The sequence below is a fragment of the Bombus vosnesenskii genome, unplaced genomic scaffold (genome assembly GCF_011952255.1).
Source record: "Bombus vosnesenskii isolate JDL3184/JDL3185 unplaced genomic scaffold, Bvos_JDL3184-5_v1.1 scf7180000013379, whole genome shotgun sequence".
Classification (NCBI taxonomy): domain Eukaryota; kingdom Metazoa; phylum Arthropoda; class Insecta; order Hymenoptera; family Apidae; genus Bombus; species Bombus vosnesenskii.
This window is the reverse complement of record NW_022883009.1, coordinates 115,589-140,168: the sequence shown is the minus strand read 5'-3', so window position 1 is coordinate 140,168 and position 24,580 is coordinate 115,589. Positions and strand designations below refer to the sequence as shown.

The 24,580-nt window shown below is 36.3% G+C and overlaps 1 protein-coding gene across 1 annotated transcript in view; it reads right to left on the bottom strand.

Moving 5' to 3' along the window:
• Positions 1-24,580, bottom strand: part of LOC117237531 (cysteine-rich secretory protein 2-like) — an 85,831-nt gene that overhangs the window by 23,345 nt on the left and 37,906 nt on the right. Inside the window, exon 3 of the mRNA XM_033501579.1 lies at positions 3,606-3,703. Coding sequence (XP_033357470.1) covers positions 3,606-3,687 — 82 coding nt within the window. The 5' untranslated portion in view covers positions 3,688-3,703. The remainder of the gene's footprint in view (positions 1-3,605; positions 3,704-24,580) is intronic.

Genomic DNA, 24,580 nt, shown 5'->3' with positions numbered 1-24,580 from the left:
CGCGCTTCATAAAATGGTGCCGCTAAAGAAGGTACCTAGCGCGAACGTAACTTCCGAAATTTCATACGGTTCCAGACATAATTTCGTGGAGAAGTGACCGTAAAATTTGTGGGAAATGAATGAAAAGTAACGAAGTTGTGTCACGTGTTTGGTATTTAGCAAGTTACTATCACGCTGGTTGTCACTTTAGGTGGCATCAATGTACGAAACGCGCAAAAACGAACGTTAATACAAGTATCTCAATAAAAGTAAAGAATTACAATACATAGCAAAGAAATTTAAGGTATGTAGAATGCAATGAACATAAATTACTATAGATTCGGAAATAAATTTTGTGCTTTTCGTTAATAGCCAATCGGAAATTTCTGGACTACGCCACGTAATAACAACGATAAACCTATGACCATTACGTAACACTACTGCAAACAAGCCTCAATTATCAGCAAACAAGATGCTAACGCACATTCCCTGTTCGACCTTCTCGACGACGTTAATCCACGATATCCCGCGAATGATCGCAAATTATCCGCGAATGAAGCCTGGTTCTCGGATCGACCAATCCGCATTGTCGCACGGCCAGAGAACCGCCTCGTGGGCTAATCAACGACAGCTTCATCTCCTTGTAAATTACTCGCAACCCTAATTTATCGCGGTGACCCACCAGCATCCGGGGGATCAGATGTTTATCCACTCACGTGTTCTGATAAAATCTCCAGACCCCTAATAACCCCTGACCCTAATTTAACATTCGAACCATGTTAGGCGAGGCCAAGCTCTCACGCGAGTATGGTTTCGGCTTGGGTTTAGCTTTTCTCTCCAGCGAAGACGAAACAGTTGATCCTACTTATAGGTCGGAACTTTGAAAGACTTATTCAACCCCGTTTATCTTGTAGATTCTAGTGGAATGGGATTACACGGGACAAATGTGAAAATTCTGATGAGTCGAGGTAACGTTGAACGCGTATAATAAATTGGTGAATGGTGCAGAATTTACGAATTCTTTGTGTGTTTTTTCGTTTCTTCGATCATCGAGTTTCTATCGATGAATGCATGAACTTCGCGTGATTGTGAATTTCCCTTCCTCTCTTTTCACGAATACGTAAAATTTACAAAATTCCCTGCGAATTTGTCCCTTGTTCTTCTAATCATTTAAGAGAAATGAATTTTCATGTATTCGCGTATTTTACGTATTTTCCTCGCCCTACTGTCTAATTCGAACTTATTTCATTGTACTCGTTACATGTTTTAATTCATTGTTTGAAATATATTCGACAGAGAATGATTTCAATGGGTGTGGAATTTGTGAAAATCGGCGTGAATTCCCTTTTTGTTTTTATAGTAAGCAATGTATTTGTTTCGTTGTAGTCGTTACATGCTTCGATAAAATTGGAAAAGAACAAATTCCAATTGGTGTGGAATTTTCCAAATGCATTGTGAATTCTCTTTGTTTCCTTTTTGTAGAGTTTCATAGCAGATATAATTGCATTTTATTTCACCACACCCACTGTATGTTTCGAAATTTTCGATACACACTCCTCTCTCATTCGCAACTTTTCAGATTACTAAACCATTGACTTCCAACGTTGCGCTAACGCAACATTTCACTCGCAATTTTTGTCAGCAAATTCACGGTATTGAACTTTGCCATTTCAGGTTACAATAACAAAAGTAAGTTTCAAACATTTCTGTAATATTTTTTTATTATTATTTTTTCTTCCGCCTAGATTGCACAATGTCTTGAAATTTGAAGAAATTGAAATATTTATAACATTAGGATAAATCATTCTTTTTTAAATAATGGAAATAATCTTTTTCTTTTTTTCGTAGATCTGCGTGCAATGTCTAGTATCGTAATGTTCATATTTCGGCAAAATATATATGTAATTGTATTTACGTTTATCAATAACGTTGAGTCTGCGAAACTATGGGATTAGTAGATAAAGTTCGAAATATAGAGAAAAATGTGAGTGGGCAATTGAATATTTTCTGACAATTTCTTTTCGTTATATTAAAATTAAATTACTTCATACACTAAAACTTCAAAGATTCTTTACCATTGGCACTATTCGCGAGAGCTGCGTTGGAAATTGCCATTTGAAAGCCACTTCAACTATGAAAATAAAGAGAGGAGCTCATTCGACTTTGCTTTCGAAAGGCAAACTGAAGTTCCGGTGGTGAAGTGAAACGACTATTCCATTGTGAATGTGATCACAAAAAATAGCACTGTAGAATATTTAGCACAGGCTAGAAAAGAAAAGAAAACTGCCTCTGTACCACAGCCTTGTGTAACTTTCGAGTATAATCAAAATATGGGACACTTTATGATGTAAAAAATGGTGATGGTCTCTGTTTATAAATTTGGTTAAGCACGTTATTATAAATTCATGGAAAGTACATGAACTCGCACATACTAAAAAGATGTCGCAGCTAGTGTTTCCATCATATTTAGCTACGACCTTGTCCTTGTCCTTGACGAGAATGTCCTTATTCTGAGGATCTTGAAATTGGAAATGAACAATCTAACTTAAAAATTAGTGGAAAGGAAAGAACAAATTATGGCTGTCCTACAAAAAATGCTTTATCCATAAAAATACGTTATGCTCGTACAGGGAATGCTACAACAGTTGGTACTTGAGCAAAAAGAAGATGTAAATCGTGCAGAAGTATAGCTATTTATAAATGCCGAAACTATAATACGCATCTCCACGCAAAATGTTTGGAACAGTTCCGATCTTCAAACTAATAGTAGGAATATATACCTTAAAAGGCGAAAGCTGCATAAACGTAAAGTTTCGTTACACAAAAACTAGCGATTCGAAATTTATTTTGATAGCATTTATATTATTTCTTGTACATTTGTATAAATAATAAATAGCTATATGTATAAAACTTGCCTTATCTCACTAATTGGTCTTCAATGGGCTAATAAACAAATCCACCATGTAGTAGAAACAAATTACTATATGTGTATTACGCAATGTGGAGAATTTATTACTAACAACCGAACATTTGATTTTAAACTGCATTTTACCTTCTACACATTTTTACCTCATATTTCTACGAAGAAAACTATGTGCCTCACTCTACACAATCCACCAGAAAATTCGTAACATTTTTCATTCTTCTGTAGACTTCTTTGCCTTGTGTAAATCTGACTCACAGATGGCAAAATTCTCCGAGTAACTTCGCTCGCGGACTTACCATTGTGCGCGGAGCTTTGTTTATACCAACTTTATATCAGTACTTTTTTCGTGACCCTAAAATTAGGGATGATGAAGTTGAGAGTTTCTGTAACAGGTGTGCATAATGAATGCGGGTGCAACTTTCGAAAAACTCATTCTATCTGGCCCATGAAAAGCAGTGAAAAGAGAAAACCATGACAAAAATTTGAACAACTTGACTCTGTTTTTTTTTTCCTTTATATTAAATGCTCCATGTGTCCTATATCCCTTGTATTCTAGAAATTTCAAGAAAAATATAGCGGCAAAATTCGTGGAGATACTGGGTTTGATCGATCGATAACGATTCGCGCGTGAGAAGAGTTTCTTGACAGAGAAAAGCTAGAAAGAAGAATCGAAGAGATTGAAATAAATGTGACTACTTACTCGGCTTGCTACGATGCGTCTTCCGTGGCACAGCCGCTGGCAGCGCCAGAGCTATTAGAACGATAATCCACAGCCACCTCATAATTTCCGATTACGACCTGCAACATACCAAGCAACACCTTATTCAAGAGCAAAGATCGTTAATAGCTTTGAAGTTTGAAAGAAGCTTGTATCTTTTCTGGCAGACTAATGGTAGTTTCATGAAAATTTTTCAAACTTAATATTTAATATTATAATAATATTAATTCAATATTATTTTATGGAAATTTATAGACTGGCTCGAGTGAAGCATTCGATACACTTCGATATTTGTCATCGTGTAATTTCTACATCGATACCTTGTATCTGTTTGCGCGCTTTAATAGTAATGGCTAACAGCATGTAAATTAACTGCTCAAAAACTTACAAAAATTACATCGCTATATATTTATTCACAATGCATGAACTAAATAGTAGACCTTCTAATTAAATTACACATAATCTCTTCCGTTTTTGACGAAGGAAATTTATTCACGAAATTGAACAGATCGTTCAAAGAAATTTATTTGACAAATTATAAAACTAAATTGTACTTCTTTCCAATTTATATCTCTAAATAGTACTTTAAATTTTCTCGGAGCTTTCGTTTCAAGTCGGTTGTATCACCGCGAGTGAGCTTATATTTTCGCAGGCGGCGAAGTGTTCATTAAAGAAAGCCTCTTACCGGGCTTCTTATCTCCGCCCTTTTCGCGACGAAACGATACGGGCCTTGCTCGTATGCGCTTCAAATAGCCGAGCGTACGTGCGCGAAAACGGAATGACGCGCAGAATGAAGAGCGAGGCAGTCGGCCAGAAAAGAGCAGAAAATGAAAATAAGTGATCCAAAGACGACGCGACGTCAGGATAGAGAAAAGGGATTTACACGCGAGATTCTTTTACCTGTTTCCCTGTGTGAGATCTTCTTTCAATGATCCCATATATTTTAAGTAAATAACCGTAAATAAGCTGGAACAAAGCACATTTCATTTCGACTCTCTACAACGAAGCTACGTGACCCAAAAGTTAAACTGTATTTATCTACTTTCTGTATTTAAAGAAGTTCTACGATTGTCTTCTTTTTAAAAGAAACCTGCTGTATAATATATCATCTTGTATAAAATTGAAGATCTCAGGAAAAAGATACGATAAATACATTTTTATCGAGTTTCGAATCTTCAACGGAGTAATTCGACGTCCACGACTCTCATAATACCAGAAAAAAAGATGGAAGATGAGTTCTATGATTGCAAATTTTATCTTCTGCTTGTTGCGAAAAAAAGACGATTTTAATACTCGTTCCAAACAACGGCGAAAATTTTCAAATGCTAACGTGACAATAAAAGTGAAAAAGAGAAAATTCTATCAACATCGGGAAATAAAATTTCACTTGCTACTCGTGTTGAAATCTACATTGATCGCGGTGAATCGGCCGTGTAGCCGAGCTTTTCACGGGCGAACGCGCTTCTCATTAATCACGATTCTCCGCATCAGCGGGAAATTTCATTATTTCTCCGGAGGCGAACGCGTCCAATGCTGTGACAGCGTCGATGTCTGCCACACTGTATCAAACGCACAAACGAAGACAGATTGTGTTGCCACTCGTCAAAATCGCCCAGAGCGCGAACACCGGCCAAAATCGAGGATTAACGCTGGCCTTTTTTTTGTTTTGCGCGAGCGAACAGCTCGACTACCTACCCGGAAAATCAGTCATCAGGTTATGAGCATCGAGCTGTGTCGACGGGATGCTCGTGGTCAGTAGCGTTGAACGAGTTGTTAACTGAATTTGGTTAATGGATTAAAAACGTAATGCGGAAGCTCTCTTAAAATTTATTAATCTAGTACAAGTCTTTATTACCATAAAACACGTTTTTTTTGTTGGGAAATTTTGTTCATAATTTTGTACTTCAAACATATACAATGTCTATAAAAAGTACATCGTTGTATTTATCATAATATTTACATACTAGATAATTAATTCCGGATATATTCATAGCATTTAATAATACTTCCACGTAACTACCAAGAATTCGATACGATAAAAAATGAAATGTATAATCTAGTAAAAAATGTTTCTCATTTATATCGTATTTATTTAAAAAATTGCTGATTTCTAATTTATCCGAGATCCGAACAAATGAAACGTGTTGAGTTTCAGAAATTCTTGATCGTCAAAGAGATCACTCTTTCCATCAAACCAAATCCTCTCAGTTATCATACCCATATCTCCATTATTCCCGCGTCCCTGAAACCAGCCGCTGGTATCAAACTCTTTATCCGTGCTTTACATTCACCTGTCCCAATACACCTATATAACGATATCTCGAACATTATACGCCCGTTTATTCAGCAAACCGGCGTAGAAATCGTGCATACCGATGGAACGAAAAAAAAAGAGGTTGAAATTCTGCCAAATACCAAGCGCTTGAGGTATCGTTACATATTCGGGGCAACTATCGATGTAGGGAATCGAGTCGATACCTGAGCAAATGGTTCATGAGTCCGTATCGTGTCTCGATTTCAGGCCCGAGTGATCAGAAAGCCGATAGAAAAAGGCGAAAAAGGGCGAGGAGTAAGAGCCGCGTATCTGCTCTATATCTTAAACCACTTTGCATTTGCTCTATATGGGGTACCATCGTCTTTCCGGATGGCTGAAAAGGGTGAATTCCGCCGGAGAAAATGAAAACGGAAGGTATAAAAGCGTCTGCACACGGTCCATAGAACGGGGACGCTAGAAAACGAAAAATATCTTTGACGTTCGATCTTGAGGACCTTGCGCCTGGTGACTTTGTTGCAGATACTCCACTATCTTAGGTGCGCGCACGCGAGAGACTGGTGACTTAGTAAAAGAGATGTTAATGTGGTGGTTTATGACGTAGACGTAAGAGCAGAATAAAGTTAAATTCAGTAAAACAGAATGTAAGATTAAGTTCTAAATTATATCATAGACATATCATAGGCGTGAGAGAAAGATATAGTTAGATTCGAATTAGAATACCGAGTGGTCTTTCGAGAGGAGAAATTTCACAATAACAGAAATCATGGCGCAACGTTCCAACGATCAACGTCATTAGCACGTGTTAAAATCTAAAAGGAGTGTTAAAGTTTCAAAAATTCAACGATCTATTTCCTTATTTACTTTTCGCAACGTGTGAAAAGTGATTATTATTTCAAAACAAGTTGGAGTTCTAACGACTACTTTCGAAGGTTTCGGTGAGTAAAAAGCAGAAGTTTTAGAGTTGGGAACTCTATCTGTCTTCCTATGCGAAATTGGAAGATTAGAAGACCCGTGGTTGTATAGTTTTGAATTAGAGAGAGAGTTACGGAGTTCAAGATTGCAAGGTTCGGAGTTTTAGGGTTTTGGTTTATAGAGTTTCGAGTTGTGAATTCGGAAGTATAGAATAGAAGATGTAAATTTATCGTAGATGAAGGACATTAATTTCAGAGAACACTAATATTTTTTTCTTACCATGTTTTATCTGTTTCTTAATCGGAATTTCTTCCGCTTTATTTATATTTATTCTTAATATCGACACATTTGTAGTATCGAATTAATTATAATTGTTAGTGTTTGAAAAGACAAGTTATTGTTATTCGTATCATTATTATAAGCGCCTACATTCAATATTTTGAAGATGTATTATTTAATAAGCAAAATTTTCAAGAACATTAATTGATGAAAATTAAACAGTCGAATAAAATATAAGACAATTGTAAAGTGCGTTGGCTTGATATTATTCATAAACAATCATCGTGTGTTTTACATTAAACTAATCATACATAACGATGTAATTGATAATGGAAATTAATATAGTTGATAATGAAATTAATATGAAAATGATAATAATAGACGGAGCAAAGTGAATAAGATTTATTGAACGCTACACGAATACGTAATGTATCTGCTTCATTTTATCGGAGAAACTAGATGTTGCGTCATATCGAATTTCAGTAGTAGAGCTAGGATACGCTCAGCCATGTCTGACCATAACTAATGTTAACTACTAAAACTATTATAACGTATCGTCGTATTATAACATTTAAGTTTGGATTGGATAACAAATAAATTTTAATGTAAGAGGTTAACGAAAAGTAAGTATATATAACAATTGTATATTTTCGTTAACATTGTTTGGAAAATTTAAAATATGTTGAAAAATAGTTTTTGGAATAATCTTTATTTAATCAATTAGTAATACATTGTTATTCAAGCTATTGCTTAATAATCTTTTTAAAATCTTTATCGATAATTATATTTAGCTGAATGTTTAAGATATATTTTAACGATTAAGTAAAAGTAACGATAAAGTATATTATAAACTTAATTATTGCTTTTACTTTATTAAACGTACAAATTTAAATGTTTCAATATGAAAATTTGCGCAATATTTATTTGTTTATTTATCATTCGATACATGAAACGTGTGACATGTATAGATTGCAACAAAACCGTTTAGTGTGACGAGTTATTGATCATTAAAATATTTGCGAAACACCGTGTTGACATGCTTCAATAATGCAACAACGCATAAACCAATCATATACATTAATAATGAAACGTCCAGGTCGTAGAAGTTGTAAACGTCGATCAGCAAGTACTTATTTTCACTAATTAATGAGCTTCAAATCTCTAGATTCAAACCTCCCATCGAAGCAAACATTTGTAACTAAGCGATCATGCTCTGATTATACCATATGTAGCTATGTTATGTAAGTTGTGTCAACCATTATTTAAATCAAACTTAATTAAAAATAGGTAAAATTAAATCATTTCATAATTAAATAAAAAATGATTAAAATATAGTTTCCAAGTATTCAAGTGTGTTTACCTCCGTGTTATTCGTATTAAGAAAAATCAACCTAATTTAGCTGGTAACGAGAAAGTTTCAATTTTGACAGTTACAGCGGAATGGTCAAACGACACGAGTCGGTAGCAACATATACACGATAGGGTTCGTTGCTGGTCGTTATCAGCAGAATTCCAGCATCATTTGCGAAATTAAATGCAAACATTCACGAACTCTACACAGAAATTTTGAGCGAGCGGTATTTCGCTCGTTTTTGTTCGGCAAGCTGTAGATGGATTCTGTGTGCGATATGAGTGCTTGAATTTATTACTACTTAAGCAAATTGTAAAATTATACGTTTCTTCTAGCTAGGAACACAGAAATATCTCGTAAACAACTTTTATACTGATGCAATATTATAACTGGTAATATAACTGAACAAATAAAGCTAAATAGAGATCTAGTTTTTTCTGCAATTAACTTGTGAAATAAAAGCAAAACAAAGCTCTAATTTATTACGAAAAGAAATTCTACGAATACAAATGTATAATTTCAACATTCGGAACTGGTAAATAGATTGGGCATGAGAATAAATCTATCCTAATTTGAGGAATTTCAATCACCTTCCTATCTCGAATCATTTCTCATAAAACTTCACAGAACTTCAGAATTTCAACGAATTTACATATTCCCAATGTATATAAGTTACCAGTGATCCACGATACGTTTTCATTAAGTGGAGAGAAATGCCCTTTACCTCGATATCGAACTAAAGCGAAAAAAAAAAAAGGTTGAACTGAAACGAAGTTACTGTAATTGTCGAGTTTCTGTAATCGAGTATAGCAATGAAACTTTTCGACCCAGTTTTAACCTATCCAAGGTCTTAAATTTAACAGCACATTCGAAGAGTTAGAAAGAGCCATCAAAGCAAGGTAATGACATTCTGAACGAACAGAGGCACTAGCTTACCCTTTAACTATACATATTATAGAACATCTGTACTAAAACTTAAATTTAAATAATATCAAAGCAATTTCACCCTGAAGCAATCGCAATCTTTAACAGCTGTTTTAAGGTCTATTACATATTTTAAATTTTTTGCACATTATTTGAAACATTAATTTTAACAACGAATCCGCCGGTTTAATCCTTATGCGCATGTAGTTAAACCACGGTTATCAATCAATCACTTAACAAGTAACAGTCAGAACAGTAAGTTTCTAACAGCCAAGCCAGTCCGTTGTTTAATCAATCAGGATCGGCATTACTAAGAAACAATCAGACTTCGACGTTAAACCATTAAATCCATGTTTCTCGTAATAAATTGGTTTCAGCTGCAAACAATTTCTAGATTGGCTGATTACTTCAAATTAGGGCGAAACTATGCCCATTCATTGCCAATTTCTTTAAATGTAAAAGGGAATCTCATATTCATTGGTAACTCACTGTAACGAGGTAATCGAAACAGTCCGTTCATCTCGTATCGCCCTTTTAACAGAGAACATTGAGAAGATGTAGGAAAAAAGGAGAGATACTCCGTCTGGAGAGGAAGACGAGTTGAAGGAGTAGAAGAAAAATCCCTGAGGAAATCCGGCTTCGTCAAAGAAACCCGGTAACATCTATTAAGACCTTTGTCGCATGACTCGCATTTTTATAACCGAATCGACGTGGTTGAAACCCGATTTCATCCCCCGTTGGCTTTTGTCAGACAAAGGGATTGAGATTGCTCGACGATGCACATTATAACAATATTCGTGTACCGTAGAGATTCTAAGGAAAGATACGAATTCTAAGGAATGATCTTTGTCATTGAGGAACTTTATAAAATGGTCGATTTTACAAATACCTAAAATCGCTCTATCAATTCTTCTTTCTTTCGACCAGTCGTAAAATTACAAGTATTCGTCAATATACCTGCATATTTTCGAAAGTTGCTTAATCGTGAAAGAGCTTAATCTTTGTCCACCCTTATAACTCTGAGTACGTTTTCAACTTAACGTATAAAAGGAAAAAATTGCTCACCAATTCTCAAGAACGTCGAAGCGAAAGAGAAGAAAGATGTCTGAGAGAAGCACGAGCGAAACCGGCCATAAGACTCAGAGTTAACGAGGAATAACGAAAGAGACCAAGACGCAGGTTTCCCCTCGAGTGTACCCGGAAATCGGGGCATCGGAACTTTTTCCAACGTCGCGTACCGCTAAAATATCGGTCAAATAACATTTCTCCCTCATTCCCGTTACCCTTCAACAAACGACCATTAATTCGCGGGGAGAGGCTGCTTCCAACTCGTTCGAGGAGAGAACCTCCTATTTCCCGATACTGACCCTTCTCTCCACCCCCTCGTTTAAAAACCCTCTTCTCGCTTCCGCAACTTCAAAATCCGCCTGATCCAACTGTCTGTTTCCTCTCTCTCTCTCTCTTTCTCTCTCTGTTTCCGTCCAAGCGGCGAATTCATGTCGCTGCAGACGATCGAACGAATACCATGCGACCGCTATGAATTCGTAGAGGGGCGAAGGCGAAGGGATGATAGCAAGACCGGGGGTTGAATTCAACGACCGCTTTACATCATCCTGAATACTGCTTCAGGCCAGTCCGAATGGATATAGAAGCCCAGCTGTTTGATTTCTTTTGATTTACTCCGAAACTAGAAGGTAGAGTAATCTTTCGTGTTTTCGTGGGTTCGGTACGAAGGCGATGAGCGTTGTATATTGGTATATAGATGACTTTTTTGGAACCTTCCCTCGGATGTTTTCCCAAATAAACCTGTTTTCTAGAGAGTTTGTTTTTTTTATTGATATAGTAGTTCTGAGGGGTAAAATGTTGTAGAATATGGCTAAGTCGTGAAATCGGTAGATTGTTGCCCGTTGGAAATTATATATTATTGCCTGTTAAAAGTACCGATATACTATTTGGATTAACATTTCGAAACTCACATGCCATTACAGTACAAGTCCATAGACTAGCCAGTTATAGAACTAAAATATAAGAAGTATTGTACAGCCGCCTTGAAAAAGTGTTTGACAAAATCTGCCATTATGGATTAGTACTAACACGTAAAATTCACTTTCTACCATTATATTATAATCTTCTAAAATCTTACTAAATCTTCTAAGAACTTATTGATCGAACCTTCTATGTAAAAATCAAGGATATTCTCAGGCATTAAGCAGATAAGAGGTGTACTCGGACTAATTTTATACATCCTCTTTACGGTTGATATTACCAGCAGTTAATAGATTCTTGAAGATTGATTGTATAAAAGAAAGTTTAAAGTAAACGCCAATAAATATAAACACATAACGTTCACCTTAACGTAAAGTGAAACGTCAAAAGACTAATCAAAAGACAAATAATACCAAGGTTTTCCGAACGAAGACAGTCAAATATTTGGGACTACATTTAGGCTCTAAATCGACGTGAAAGGAACACATTATCGCAAAAGTTTGGCGATATATAAAATACCGATTACAAAGGAGAGAAATGGCATGGATGATTGGCAAAAGATCGAAGCTTAGTACAGAAAATAAATTACAGCTCTATAAAAGTATAATAAAGCCTGGGCGTACGATATACTACTATGAGGAATGATGGCGAAGAGCCATATGACCAAACTTGCAGTTCAACTCAATTATGTCACGTTCAATCGTTAGTGCTCCATGGTTTGTTAGGAACGAAGAAATAAGAAATAAGGATAATGTCGTCACGGTAAAGGAGAAAATAATCAAGGCACTCGGCAATATTATATAATTAAAAAGGCATAAGAACGCACGTTAATCCATTAGCCAATAATACATCCGATCGATATATCCCACGTAGGCTTAAAAGAATACACCTTACAGCCCTAATAAACAAGTAAACATCTGCAAATAACCCACATAAATTGATCTTAATGAGAATGACGTTATCTCAATGGAGACATCGTCGTTGTGGTATTTTGCCACATTTAGAACAATTTGGCTAATGTCTACTGACAAATTGCAAGGTATACAAGAGATACACAAAAGAGGACAAAAATTTAAATTAACTGACGGCACTTAAGGTGAATTAGAAATTTCTCTGTTTCATTTTATACAGTACAGGCGCACACAGCTGGCTGTTTCTGTTTTTAATCCTTACATTATATTTCTTTTTCCTTTCTTTTTACTGCCATAAATCCTTTTTTTACGTCGTTGCATTCTTCTTCTTATTTCTGGAACTTTTTCTCCGCGTCTCCTTACACCTTTTTATTGTTGAAATTCTCTTGTCGGTGATCTTGCGTAGCTTTTCATTGGCGAAATCCCTTTTCCGTGCCCAGCATTATTTTTTATTGCCCGTCTCCCCTTCTCGCTGGGATCCCCTGTTGCTAGAATCTCTGTCTGGTATCCTGCGGCAGAATTGCTTGACCGAATGTGAAAACTTTTTGAGTTAGGACCTGGCCATATCGCAGATGTTTGTATTAGCTCTCATAAATTCTGTATAAATATCTTAACTCCCAGAACAATATCCTTTTCAAAATGAAACTTCCAACTTGCCTTCCATTCCAGTATTCCATTAAAGTTTGAACTACACAATTATTTAAATTACGGACAGGTTCGTACTATTAATAATCGTGCAAACTTAAATTTCAAGATCACTATTGCTTATAATGAATGAAAATGTAACTCAAAGCAAATTTCATTAGCACTACCGCAACTTTCTTCTCTGTAATTTCAAACTTTTCAAACGAAGAAATTATCAATTCGATATAAAAGATCAGACATTACTTAAAATTATGAAACTCTTTTCATGAAACAGAAGCGTGACTGGACCAAGAACATATTGGAAAACATAGCAAATAAAATTACAAATAATTTTAAATTTCAGTAGTAACTGAAATTTTAAACATTGTATTTTACATAAACATATGGCCATTACCAACGAATTTTCATAAATGTTAGGCGAAATTAGAAATTTCCCATAAACAAGCAGTGAAATATAACTTCATTTTATTCGCGTGGTATGAAAGATTAAGTATAATTACTATGAAAGATGTATCATTCCACGATCATTTCGCCTCGTCAACTTCTTCTTCAGCAAGACATTTCATGGAATTATTGTACAGAAGAAACACGAACGTACCGCGACTTTTGCTCACAGTTCCTCGACTTTCTGGGATAGACGAAAACGCAGTCAAGTTTCTTCTCCAGAGATTTATGTGTTGTCCTGAACTACGATACGAGCGTGCTCATTCTCGTCCGGTCTTTCAACTACTGTTACGTGGAATGAATTATGACGTGATACTTCAGACACAAGCGTGATCGTTCGATATCGTTTGAATTCAATTTTATGCCTCGATGTAACTTTAGTACTAATAGAAATGTATACGTGCAAAGGAGAATGAGCGATAAAGGAAGCTTAATACAACGAAAAAGCAAAAGAGATTTCGATATATACATATATTTATAAAGCTTCTCACGATTAAAATAGAAAAACGGTATTGGAGAAATTCAAAGGACAAATGGCTCGTAAACTGCAACCCTTTCCTTCTTTAATCCACAGAAACCGCGTCATAAATTCGACTTTACTGTACTGGTCGTAGCACTTCGAATCACGCCATAAATGTTTATAAGAGAGCTTAAATTTTCCAATGAGCACACTTTATGTAATTCTTACGTAAAATTAGCGTAAGTTCGAAACTAAAGCGATGTTTTACGATCAGTGTAGTTTTATAGCAATTCGCTGACGCGAACTGTAATCGACCGGGTGCTTTTTTGTTCGCAAAAATGGCGATCAGTCGTGAACGGTGATATTTTCTGACAGCGAGGTGTGTTCTTTCGAAACAGCAACTGTGTCGAATGATTTATTGCCGGAGTGAAACACGTCAAAGAAAATCCGTGGAGATTTAGTATTTCGATTTAATGTGATCGAATGCTTTTATCGAAGTTGTTTTTGGTGTATCTTTCGAAATGATCGAAGTTTCCCGATGAATATTTCACTTAACAGAGGATTGGATAAGGAATCGATTTTATATAGGTATGGAGAAGATTCCAATGCTGTGAAGAATGAATTACGCAAACGATACAGGGTACTCAGCTTTTCTCTGCAATATGTAGAAATAAAAAAAAAATGTCATATAAATATAGACGTATAAATACTTTTATAGAAAATACAAAACGACAATAAACTGATTTTTTCCTAAATTATGAGAAAAATACGAGATGACTGCGGACTGCCAATTTCATTATGCAACGTGAAAACGAGTATCAGGATGACAGATTCGTCTGATGTAATATTTTATTATATAAGTTAATGGTCGGTCTCGATTCACAACATTGTTACAGCGCTCGTAGGATTTTCTGGGCCCTACATTTTTATTCCTGTGAATGTAGAGGAACAGCAAAGGATATCTATCGACGTTCGATGGAATAACCATCCACCGTGGGCACAGTCGAGCAAATATTCCTAGAAATGATCCCTTGTTATGCAAACACGCATGAAGAATAATCCGGTGGAATAAGCCCTGCTGGATTGTTAGACGCGACAATAATGGTGTCTGAATAGTAGAAAAAATAGAGATGCCGGGAATATGATTCGAAGGAACGTAAAATAATTCGATACATTTGTACGTTCTCGTTCTTGTCCACTTTCGTCGCGTTTCAGTCGATAAGCTGTAATTAAGAATAAAAAGAGCAAAAACCCAATCTGCGCGATAACTAACGTTGCCCGCGAAATTTTGCAATAGAAAGTGAGAAATATATCTCAAATAAATATATCAAACTGCAATAAAATCGCAGTAAATTATCCGAAACAATACATTCCCGCGTGTTAAAGGCCTTTGATCAGAGTCCAAATAAGCAAAAACAACAGGATATATCGTTATCTATGATACGACCCCCGGAAACAACGTATAACGGATTTATGTGGCCCATACTGCTGGTCGCAATGATAACGCTGTCAAAATTCATCGTTTTCTCGCGACGCGAGATAACGCGTCGTGTCCGGCTTTCAGGAAACCGTGGATGGGATTCGACTGTCACGAAACGCGCAATTACCCAGCTTCTATACAGGATAAACAGCGTGTAACTTTCAAATAGAACATAACAGTTAGACCGATGTTATGTTTCTGTGAAAATGTTGCATTCGCTACAGCGATTTCGCGTAGTTGTTTCGCTATTAAAATTAGATCCGAGACCGACGCATATTACTCTTGGCGGAAGAGACATGTGTTGTTATTCTGTATGTTTGTTATAATTTTTCAACTCTGTATACCTTGAATTATTTCATTTTTATATTTCTAACACTATAAAAGGAATTATAGATGCTAGAACGTTCTCCTGCTAGAACAAGACATAAACATTAAATGCAACTAAACATAAACAAGAGTGGTTTTTGTTATGAGTCTTTTAATTGCCAAAGCCCAAGATATAAAAGAGCGTGTTTTGGGCCAGCGAAGAATTCCCAAGAAATTTGTAGATAACTCCGTTGACGATGCGAAAAATTCACCGATGAAACAAGCATCCGAGAGTTCCAGTCAAACGCGTTTCTGTGCAAACGAAGGAGACGAACACATTTATCCCTTAGAGACTCTGGGGATCGTTTCAGATTCGCGGCGTGCGAGCAATTCGTGGCGTCGGCATCGCACACGCGCTCTCGTGTTTCTTCCGTTTCCATGTATGTATGCATGAGCTGGGACGCGGCGAGCGAGGATTTTATAAGGGATTTTATTCATTCCGAGCGAATTCCTCGCGGTAAAGGGTGGCCTGCAAGCCGACACCGAGCTGTTTCATTCACATTTTAACACGAACCGCTAAAAGTATTCCCTTTAGCGAACCTCTCGTTCTCGTTTTCTCTCCTCCTTTGCCTCTGTGAGGAAGACGAGATGGACTAATCGTAACGTGTTAGCCGTTTTCGGAGAGTTTCGTTTTACCCTTCGTGAATTATTGTTATCGGACAAAACGGTTTTTAATATTTTAACAAAACTTCGAGCAGAACGTTGAAATAAGAAATCACGCATATTAATCGTTTCATATCGTCCACAAACTTAAGAAACGTCTTAATGACAGAAAAATAGAATTATGCAAAAGACTCGGAGAAAGAAGCAGAATAAATTGCGCAGTATATAACATGAACCTACTCTGGAAATAACGAAATACCAAAAGAAAGGCAAGCAATTTTGCAAATTTTGCCAATTATACCGTCATTTGTTTCTCCAATTGGCAGTCGTTTCGTTCGTTGCATCGACTGTTGAAACAGTGGAAACGTTCAGGACGCTACAATATACGGAAGAACACTGCAAGCGAATCTGTTTTTCATATTGAAACAGTCACGTTCCTCTGCGAAGGTATTATTACAACCGACATGCCACTGTCTGTAGCACAGCCTCGTCGCTCCTCTCCTGCAATTTGCTATTCAACCTGGAGCCCCCTGTTTGCCGAATAGTTTGTCGAATACGTGTACGTCCGCGCCTGCAGTCTGATTGGCTGTATGCGCAATTGCATCAGAGCCTGGTGCTCTTCGCCGAAGACGCATCACAAACTAGTTTCCCACACGTAAACCGCCGTTTCGCGATTTCCTTTTGACCGAGATGAGGAGAGGATTACTCCATGAGAGAGGTATTAACGTAGAAGCGAGTGGTATTGCGAGTGGCAATTGTGGCTCATGACGATTTGCATGGCAAGATCGTTAACGCCATTCCTAGTCCAGAAACGTATTAATTTAAGGATTATATAGATATGCTTAATTTAATTGCTTAGGGAAGAATGGTTGTGCCGTCGATTGTAAGAGTGACACGATACTTTGATACTCGATGTGTTACGACCGTTCGCGGAGAGACGCGGTCGCGAGGAAAACGCGTCAGCGAGGGGCGTAACTTCTCGCTACGATTCGGTGAATCGACGCCGCGAAGTAGTCGTTCCCCTGTTTCGTTTAGGATAACAGAGGTGGTTGATTTGAATATGACACAGTAGTAAGTTATATTTCACCGTTTATTCCACAACTTATAACGAGGATAGTTACACTGGTGCGTATGTACGAGATAAGTGAGTGACTGAGTGATCTGCGGGTGTGTATACCCGCTCGAAGGATGTTGACCGTTCGAAGGATGCAAAAACAGTACTCTTGGAAGACGATGCTGTCTCGGAGGAGAGCTAAGGATGAGTGTGTCTAGCGCACGGGACCATCGGATTGGTTGGTGCCGATGTTATTTAGGAGAGTGAGGGAATAGGCTTCGTTTTTAATTGGTTAAACGAAGGGCCTTAACCGCCCTCGAGAGAAAGTGGTTAGTGGGAGGAAAGTTGCAGCGTACGTGACAAAAACTGACTTTCCCTTGTTAAGCCGTGGTAGACAATAGTCTCTAGAAATTCCTCCGGACCAGATGTTTGTTTCGTTTGAAGGACCTTTTCTAGGAAATCTATGTGATTTATGGAAGGTCCTTGAAATCATGGAAGATACGCTGCGAATATCCGAAGACATCTGGTTGCCATATTGCCAGCGGTGTGTGGCCTCGGCTAGGTAGTGTTACGCGACGTAACACGATGTATTATTAAGTAATTCGTTGTCGATGTGATATCGAGTACACTACCATATATGGTCGATATACCGATATCGTTATATTATCTGGCTTTGCTTTACAATATACGAATTTTCCCATTTTTTTGTACGACTAATATAATTTATTGGAATAGATTACTACTGTAAGCTCACGCTAGGAAAGATGTGACTTTTAAAACGTTGCACCTTAGGTGATTCAAATACCTCTACCTTATCCCCTTAAATCATCCTTACCCGCGAAACAAATCTGCTTAAGATCGCCATCAAAGACTTCCACGCGTAAACACCAACCTATCACAAAATAAACGAACCTCTGTCTCAGTCCTTGGAGATTTCTACGCCTTGCTTCTCCCTTTAACGGTACTGCACACGACGGAACTACAAAGGCGACAGGCAAAACTCGTTAAGTCAACGCAACGGTCTCAACCATCGGTTTCGCCGTGTAACGACAGTAAACTCGCGACTGTATTAGCCGAAACGACGTCGATAAACATTTGTAGATAGAGTTATATTTCAACGACAACGAGTAAACCAGAAGGGGTAGAACGAGTGGGAAAACGTCTTTACCCAGTTCCTAGGCGGCAGTATCGATTGTGCAACTTGGCTGGGAACTACTTTAAAAGTTTCCACCGCGGTACTCTTTCGTTCCTGGAGACTCTCAACGCCCGACTCTTCGTACCTGTACTCTCGGACTGGTCCCTTTTACGCGATTACACCCCCGTTCGTCGCGATTCTCACCAACTCGAACCACCACCAACACCGAATCAGAGTTGCGGAGATCGCAATTCGCTTTGGATTCTTTTCGATTTCTTAATGGAGACTCGAGTTCATTTCGATATAGAGGAGAGTCGTATAGTACCGACCGCCATAAAGTTTGTTGTTATATCTTTGCTAGAGTGGGTAAAAATAAAAATTTAAAGGATGAGTTTATAATATACTTACGGAATTTTATAGAAGGAAGGAAATTAATTTTGTGCAATTCAATAATAAGAATTAACAATTTCCAACAGTAAAAACGTTGTAATTGGTTAGAAAAGAAAAGGCCAATTACTTAATCAGTAAATTTTTTGGTCTAAATTATTAATAACGTTGAAAAAGGGCATTTAGACGTTAGAGTACACATTTCTATTCAAATTTTATTTTTACATAAATCACACGTAAAATAATTAATATTTTCTTGGTCTATGCATTCGAGGTTTGCCCAGTCTTCATATTCGTCGTTCTTGGGATATTAAAAGCCTTGGTCTATCTCTCGGTAATTTTATTCTCAAATAGTAACTTTATAGCTACATTTGTGTTCTTTTTTCTGCATTGGAATCTCTTCCGCGACATTTTTCTGTGGAAAAGGTAGAAGGAAGATTAAATGAATATTCGTTAACTTTAGTTACCAACGGATTGAGCTTACAGATAAAAAAAATTTGGTCTACAGTAGTCGACGGCTAATTGATTGTTACTGAGCGATAAACACGTAGAAACGTTTTGCATTACAGTGTATATAATTTACAAAGAAAGTTACAAAACTGGAGCTTGTAATTATACAGCTACTTAATAGATTAAATATGGAAAAATATCATTTACTTACTTGACAAACAAATTATCAGCTCTAGAAAATAACTTTTAACACTTGGAATACCGACATATACGTTTAACGTGTTGGAACAGCGAAAACAATATATCTTCGAAATAGATTACGCGTAAATTGTTATATTTATTTGATTATTTTTATAAAAGTGTCAATATCTGGTGAAAAAGCCGGAACTAATTTTGGTCGGTACTGGACAACTCTCCCTTATGTATAGTATGTATACGTAATTTTTATAGAGATAAATTCAAAATTTAAAAAACTGGAAAGAATAAAAACATTTCTGTACAGCGTATGGTGAATAAATAAAATGTTTAACAAATAAATAAATATTTTTGTGTACATAGTATCTATAAATATCGAACATCAGAAAATGTCAAAAAGTACTACGTTCCCGTTCCCTCCTGCCATTCTTTGTGTCATTTCATCACTAGTTTGTGTCATTTTATACACAAACTAGTTTTAAGATAAATATTTTTATTTGTTTATTTTATTTATTTATTTACTTACGGGATAAACCGTTTGACATAACAGATTAACGTAGGATACAAAAAAAAAAAATAAAGAAAAAATAGAAAAGAGAAGATGCATATGTACGAAAAAGAAAAAGAATGAGAATAGACATGTAAGAAGTAATGAGACAGAGACACGGTATAAAAATGTAAAAAAAGCTTACGATACAACATTGTCATAGTATTAAATATACTATAAATTGGCCGAAAATATCTCTGCTCGTGTGACAAAAATTTACGTGATTGACTATGCGATTTATGCAATTATAGTAACCGTACAATGTACGATGTTGTGTATGAAACAATAAATGACTTTTTAAGCTTCTTAACACTGATACATTGAGGAAGAGTAACAGCATGATATCTGAACAATCGACAATACCTTTAGCTATTTCATTAATGAAAATTATATCAGACATAATTGTTCTCCTGCTCAATGTCGGAAGATTTAAGCTATTCAGGACATTGTCATAATTGTGAGAGTCAAACGGCATCTGATATTCGCTACTTTTGACGTCCAGCCTTAAGAATTTGTGCTGAACATTCTCCATATTATGACTGTGAGACATACAATTTTAAAAATTTTTTACAATAAATTAACAACATTATTATACCAATATTATTATTATTAAAACGTTAATTGTCCATAATTATTTGTTTTATGAGGCATATGAGAAGTATTTCTTATACAGTACGTCCAGGATTCTCTCTTGTTCAATTCAAGCTAAGAACCTTGAAACTCCTGAAATACGCTGCAAATATCGTCCACAGAATATCAAGAATATAAAGAGCCTCGGGTTACGATGTTTTCCTCTAGCCATACTTTATCAGATATTCAGAAAAGAACTCCAAAGACCAAACAGAACGCAGTTCATTTAAAACACTGTCGGCTTCACGATCCTCTTCGTAACAATAAATTTAAACCTCCTTACCAAGGGAATGTCGCGTAACTTACAGAACAATGCCAGACCTCTTCCACAAATTTCACATACATCCTTCTCCGTAGAAACCACTGAAACTTAAACTGCCCTGCACTTCCAATACTCCATACGTTACTTAACTACGAATATCCGTGCACCTTATTCTCCTTTATTTTCGAGTCACATGTCGCACCAGTTCTCAGCATTGAATCCCTTATGCATTACTTCATTTGTATTTTACTTCTCCTTTTAGAGATTTTTCTTAGATCGTCTTATCGTATCAACGTATCATCTCATCCATCATATTCTTCTAATTTATCTTCGACAGAATTCTGAGTTCTTCTTAGACATTTAGATCTTTACATTCATATGTAATTAATATTCTTGTGATACACTGGTAAAAATAGTATTTATATTTCCGGACGGGAAAATAACATATGGCACAAATTTGAAAAATTTTATTGAACAGAACACAGAAATATAAAAGCATATTTCATTAACTTAACAATTAGTTTTTAGAATATGGTTCTTAAGTGTTATACAGCCCTGAAGTGAAAATAAATACTTTTTCCTGGAAAATTAGAAATATGGAATTCGAAGGAATCAAATGATAGCAGATGCTGCAGAAAAACAAAAAGTTGCTCGCATTTAACGAATATGTTAATGTTTTGTACAGTTCCTACGTTTTTTACAACTACCGTCATTCTTCTTGATAACGACTTAAATAGCTTTTAGATTCTTTTTTGTGTTATTTTTTCACACTCTCCGACGATACAGTTTCTCGAGTTATTTACATTCTGAAATCACCGTCTGTTTACATAATCTGCTCTCGCGAGCTCACCCTAACAATTTTCTATTATTCGGCTGACCTTTCTGGCTATAAAACTTCTATCTTTCCCTTGAGAAATATTTCTGCACCGAACTGTACAATGTAACCACGACATTATCCTATTGGAGTACGAAGTTTTCATCAGATCAATTGATCAAGTCAATCTACCTTATACTATTCATTTTTTTCAATTAACAAATGCCCATAAGAAGCAGGGACTGAACTTTGCGGGAAAGCAGTTAAAATGATTTAAAGGATGGAGGAGTGTTACTTTCAACGATGGAAAAATGGTTAATTTAGATGGCCCAGATAGGTAGAAGTATTATTATCGTGATTTACAGACGAAAAAGAAATCCGCGATGAATTGGTGGAAGTGGGACGAGAAACGAAAATCGTATTTATTAACGGAAAATGGATAGTATGAAATAGATTGACTTTATCAACTGACAGATACAAGCACACACAGTGCACAGGTCGGTGAAGAAATACTTTTTTGAGAAAATGATGGAAGTTTTATAATGGGCAGAAAATTCACCCGACCTAAATATAATAGAAAATTGTTGGGATGAGCTCGCAAGAGCAGTTTGTGAAAATAGACGGCAATTACACGATGTAAATGACTCGTGAAACTGCATTGTCGGAGAATGATAAAAAGCAAAACAAAAAGAATGGAGAAGCTATTTAAATTATAACGAAACAGAATGAAAGCAATTGTAAGAAATAAAGGAAACTACACGAAATATTAACATAACAATATCTTTGGCAAATATGGGTAAATTTTCATTTTCCTGCCGCATGCGTTGCCATTTCGTCGCACTGGATTCATATTAATTTTCATTTCAGAACTATACGCACAGTGGTACATTAAAAACTAGTTATTGAGTTAATGAAAAATATTTTTGTATGTTTATTTGCTATTTGATGAAATTTTCCGAATTTATACCGTGTTATCTTTCCATACGGAAGTGTATACTTCAATTACTTCAAAGAAAGATGCTCAGAAAGCTTTCAGGATGATCTAATACATTTTTATCTACTTATTATCAAATATCTATCGAGGGCAATGTAGCTAATCTGTTCATAATCTGTTTGAAGAATCTTTTCATAAATATACAAATCCTAATAAGCACAAATAAATTCAATTCGTAAAAATGTATAAACTCGTTAGTCGTTACTGCAATTCTCGCAAACCACAGCACTCGCGGATGTATTACATTTCCACCGCGAGTCAGGATTAATTTCTGCAACACCCCCGCACAGCGACGATTCTCGCGACGTAATTCAGCAAGTTACACGTTCAGTTGTCCCCGCGCGAACTTAATATTTTCTGCATTGTCGAGTGTAATTCCTAAGACGATACCACGCGCATTTCACCATTTTCGTATCTCTGTCGCGCTATAATTCTCTGCTCGTCGCGCTTTCAGCGCCAGCCAAGCGTAATACGTCACCCCCATTTACGACGGTGTGGCGAACATCTTCAGGATTCGAGACTTGTATATGCAACTTATGTGCAACAGTGGTTTCGCATGCGTGCACCTTGGGAACATCATTTAAGCGGAAGCATCCCCGTCGACAGAACTTCTCGCGCGCCTTAAAGTTTTACCGTGGACGAAGCGCGATCTAATAAGTTGAGCGAGACCCAGATTGCTTACTCTCTTTCCCTTTTGCGCCTAACTTTATGCCAACGTTAGACTTCCATAATTTCTAGATCTCCAGTTACAGTTTGAATTTTGCATTTCGTTTATTTGTAAGAGTTGCTGAAAAGCTCCAATCGAGTGGTACAAGTGACGAAGCGTTCAATTAGAGAAAATTGTAGGCGGTGAAATGATCCGAGAAAGTGAGTTTCAATTTTGGATTTCGTTCACTCGTAGGATTTTTTCTAGTTTTTTAATTATAGAATATACAGATGCAAATATCTCTTAAACTACACGTTATTCGAAGACGTATTTCAGACAAAACTTGTTCTGTTTGAAGAGGCACATCTTACGATGCCCAGCAGATTTGTTTAGGTGGAGGCGTTTCCGAAATCTCAAGGTGATTTTGTTTTCCTAAATGGAGCTATATATCTTTTTATACACTGTTCAACATAGTTTTTAATTCTCTACAAAAAGTTTTATATTAAGGTACCTGTATCTGGAAATGCTTAGTCTAAAATATATTTCAAGATTAATTAAGGGCGAGGAAAACAAATAAAAACATCGCGTTATCTTTTCTTGCCCTTCGTACGATAAATTTTACTAGATTAAAGTTGAAATATCTTTTAAACTAATCATTTTTTATCCCAAGCACCTTGGTAGTTTCTTATAGAGAGTTAAAAAATTCATCGAATGATATATATAGTTTATGAAATATATAGTTTAGCAGATATTCGTGTAGATCGATTAAAATGGAACATTCTGTATGTGATAAAATCTTCAACTTGGAAAAACTGTAAGCGTAAAATTATAAAATATTGAGAAAATAAGATTGAATTTCGTTTATTCGTAATAGATCCAATTGGAGAGTAGAAACAATAAAGTTTTTAATTTGAGAAATCTCTGATGCATTCTGATTCGATTTACAAATTCTCGCACAGTTTCGCACCATTTCACAGAATTGGTGATGCGTTTGAACGATATGATTCCGTCGAAGATGTTTAGTATTTTATCACGCTACTCTTTCCCCTTTTCTCCCTCCCTTTTTCTGTTTCTACGAGAAACCTTTGCCTGTCACAGTATTTAATTTGCCCTTCCTTTTTTAAAGTTCGTCGCCCTGTTCGCGGAATTTGCATATAACTTGCCGTGTCGCAACGTCGGCGTCGTTCGCGAGGAAAATTCAGGAGTC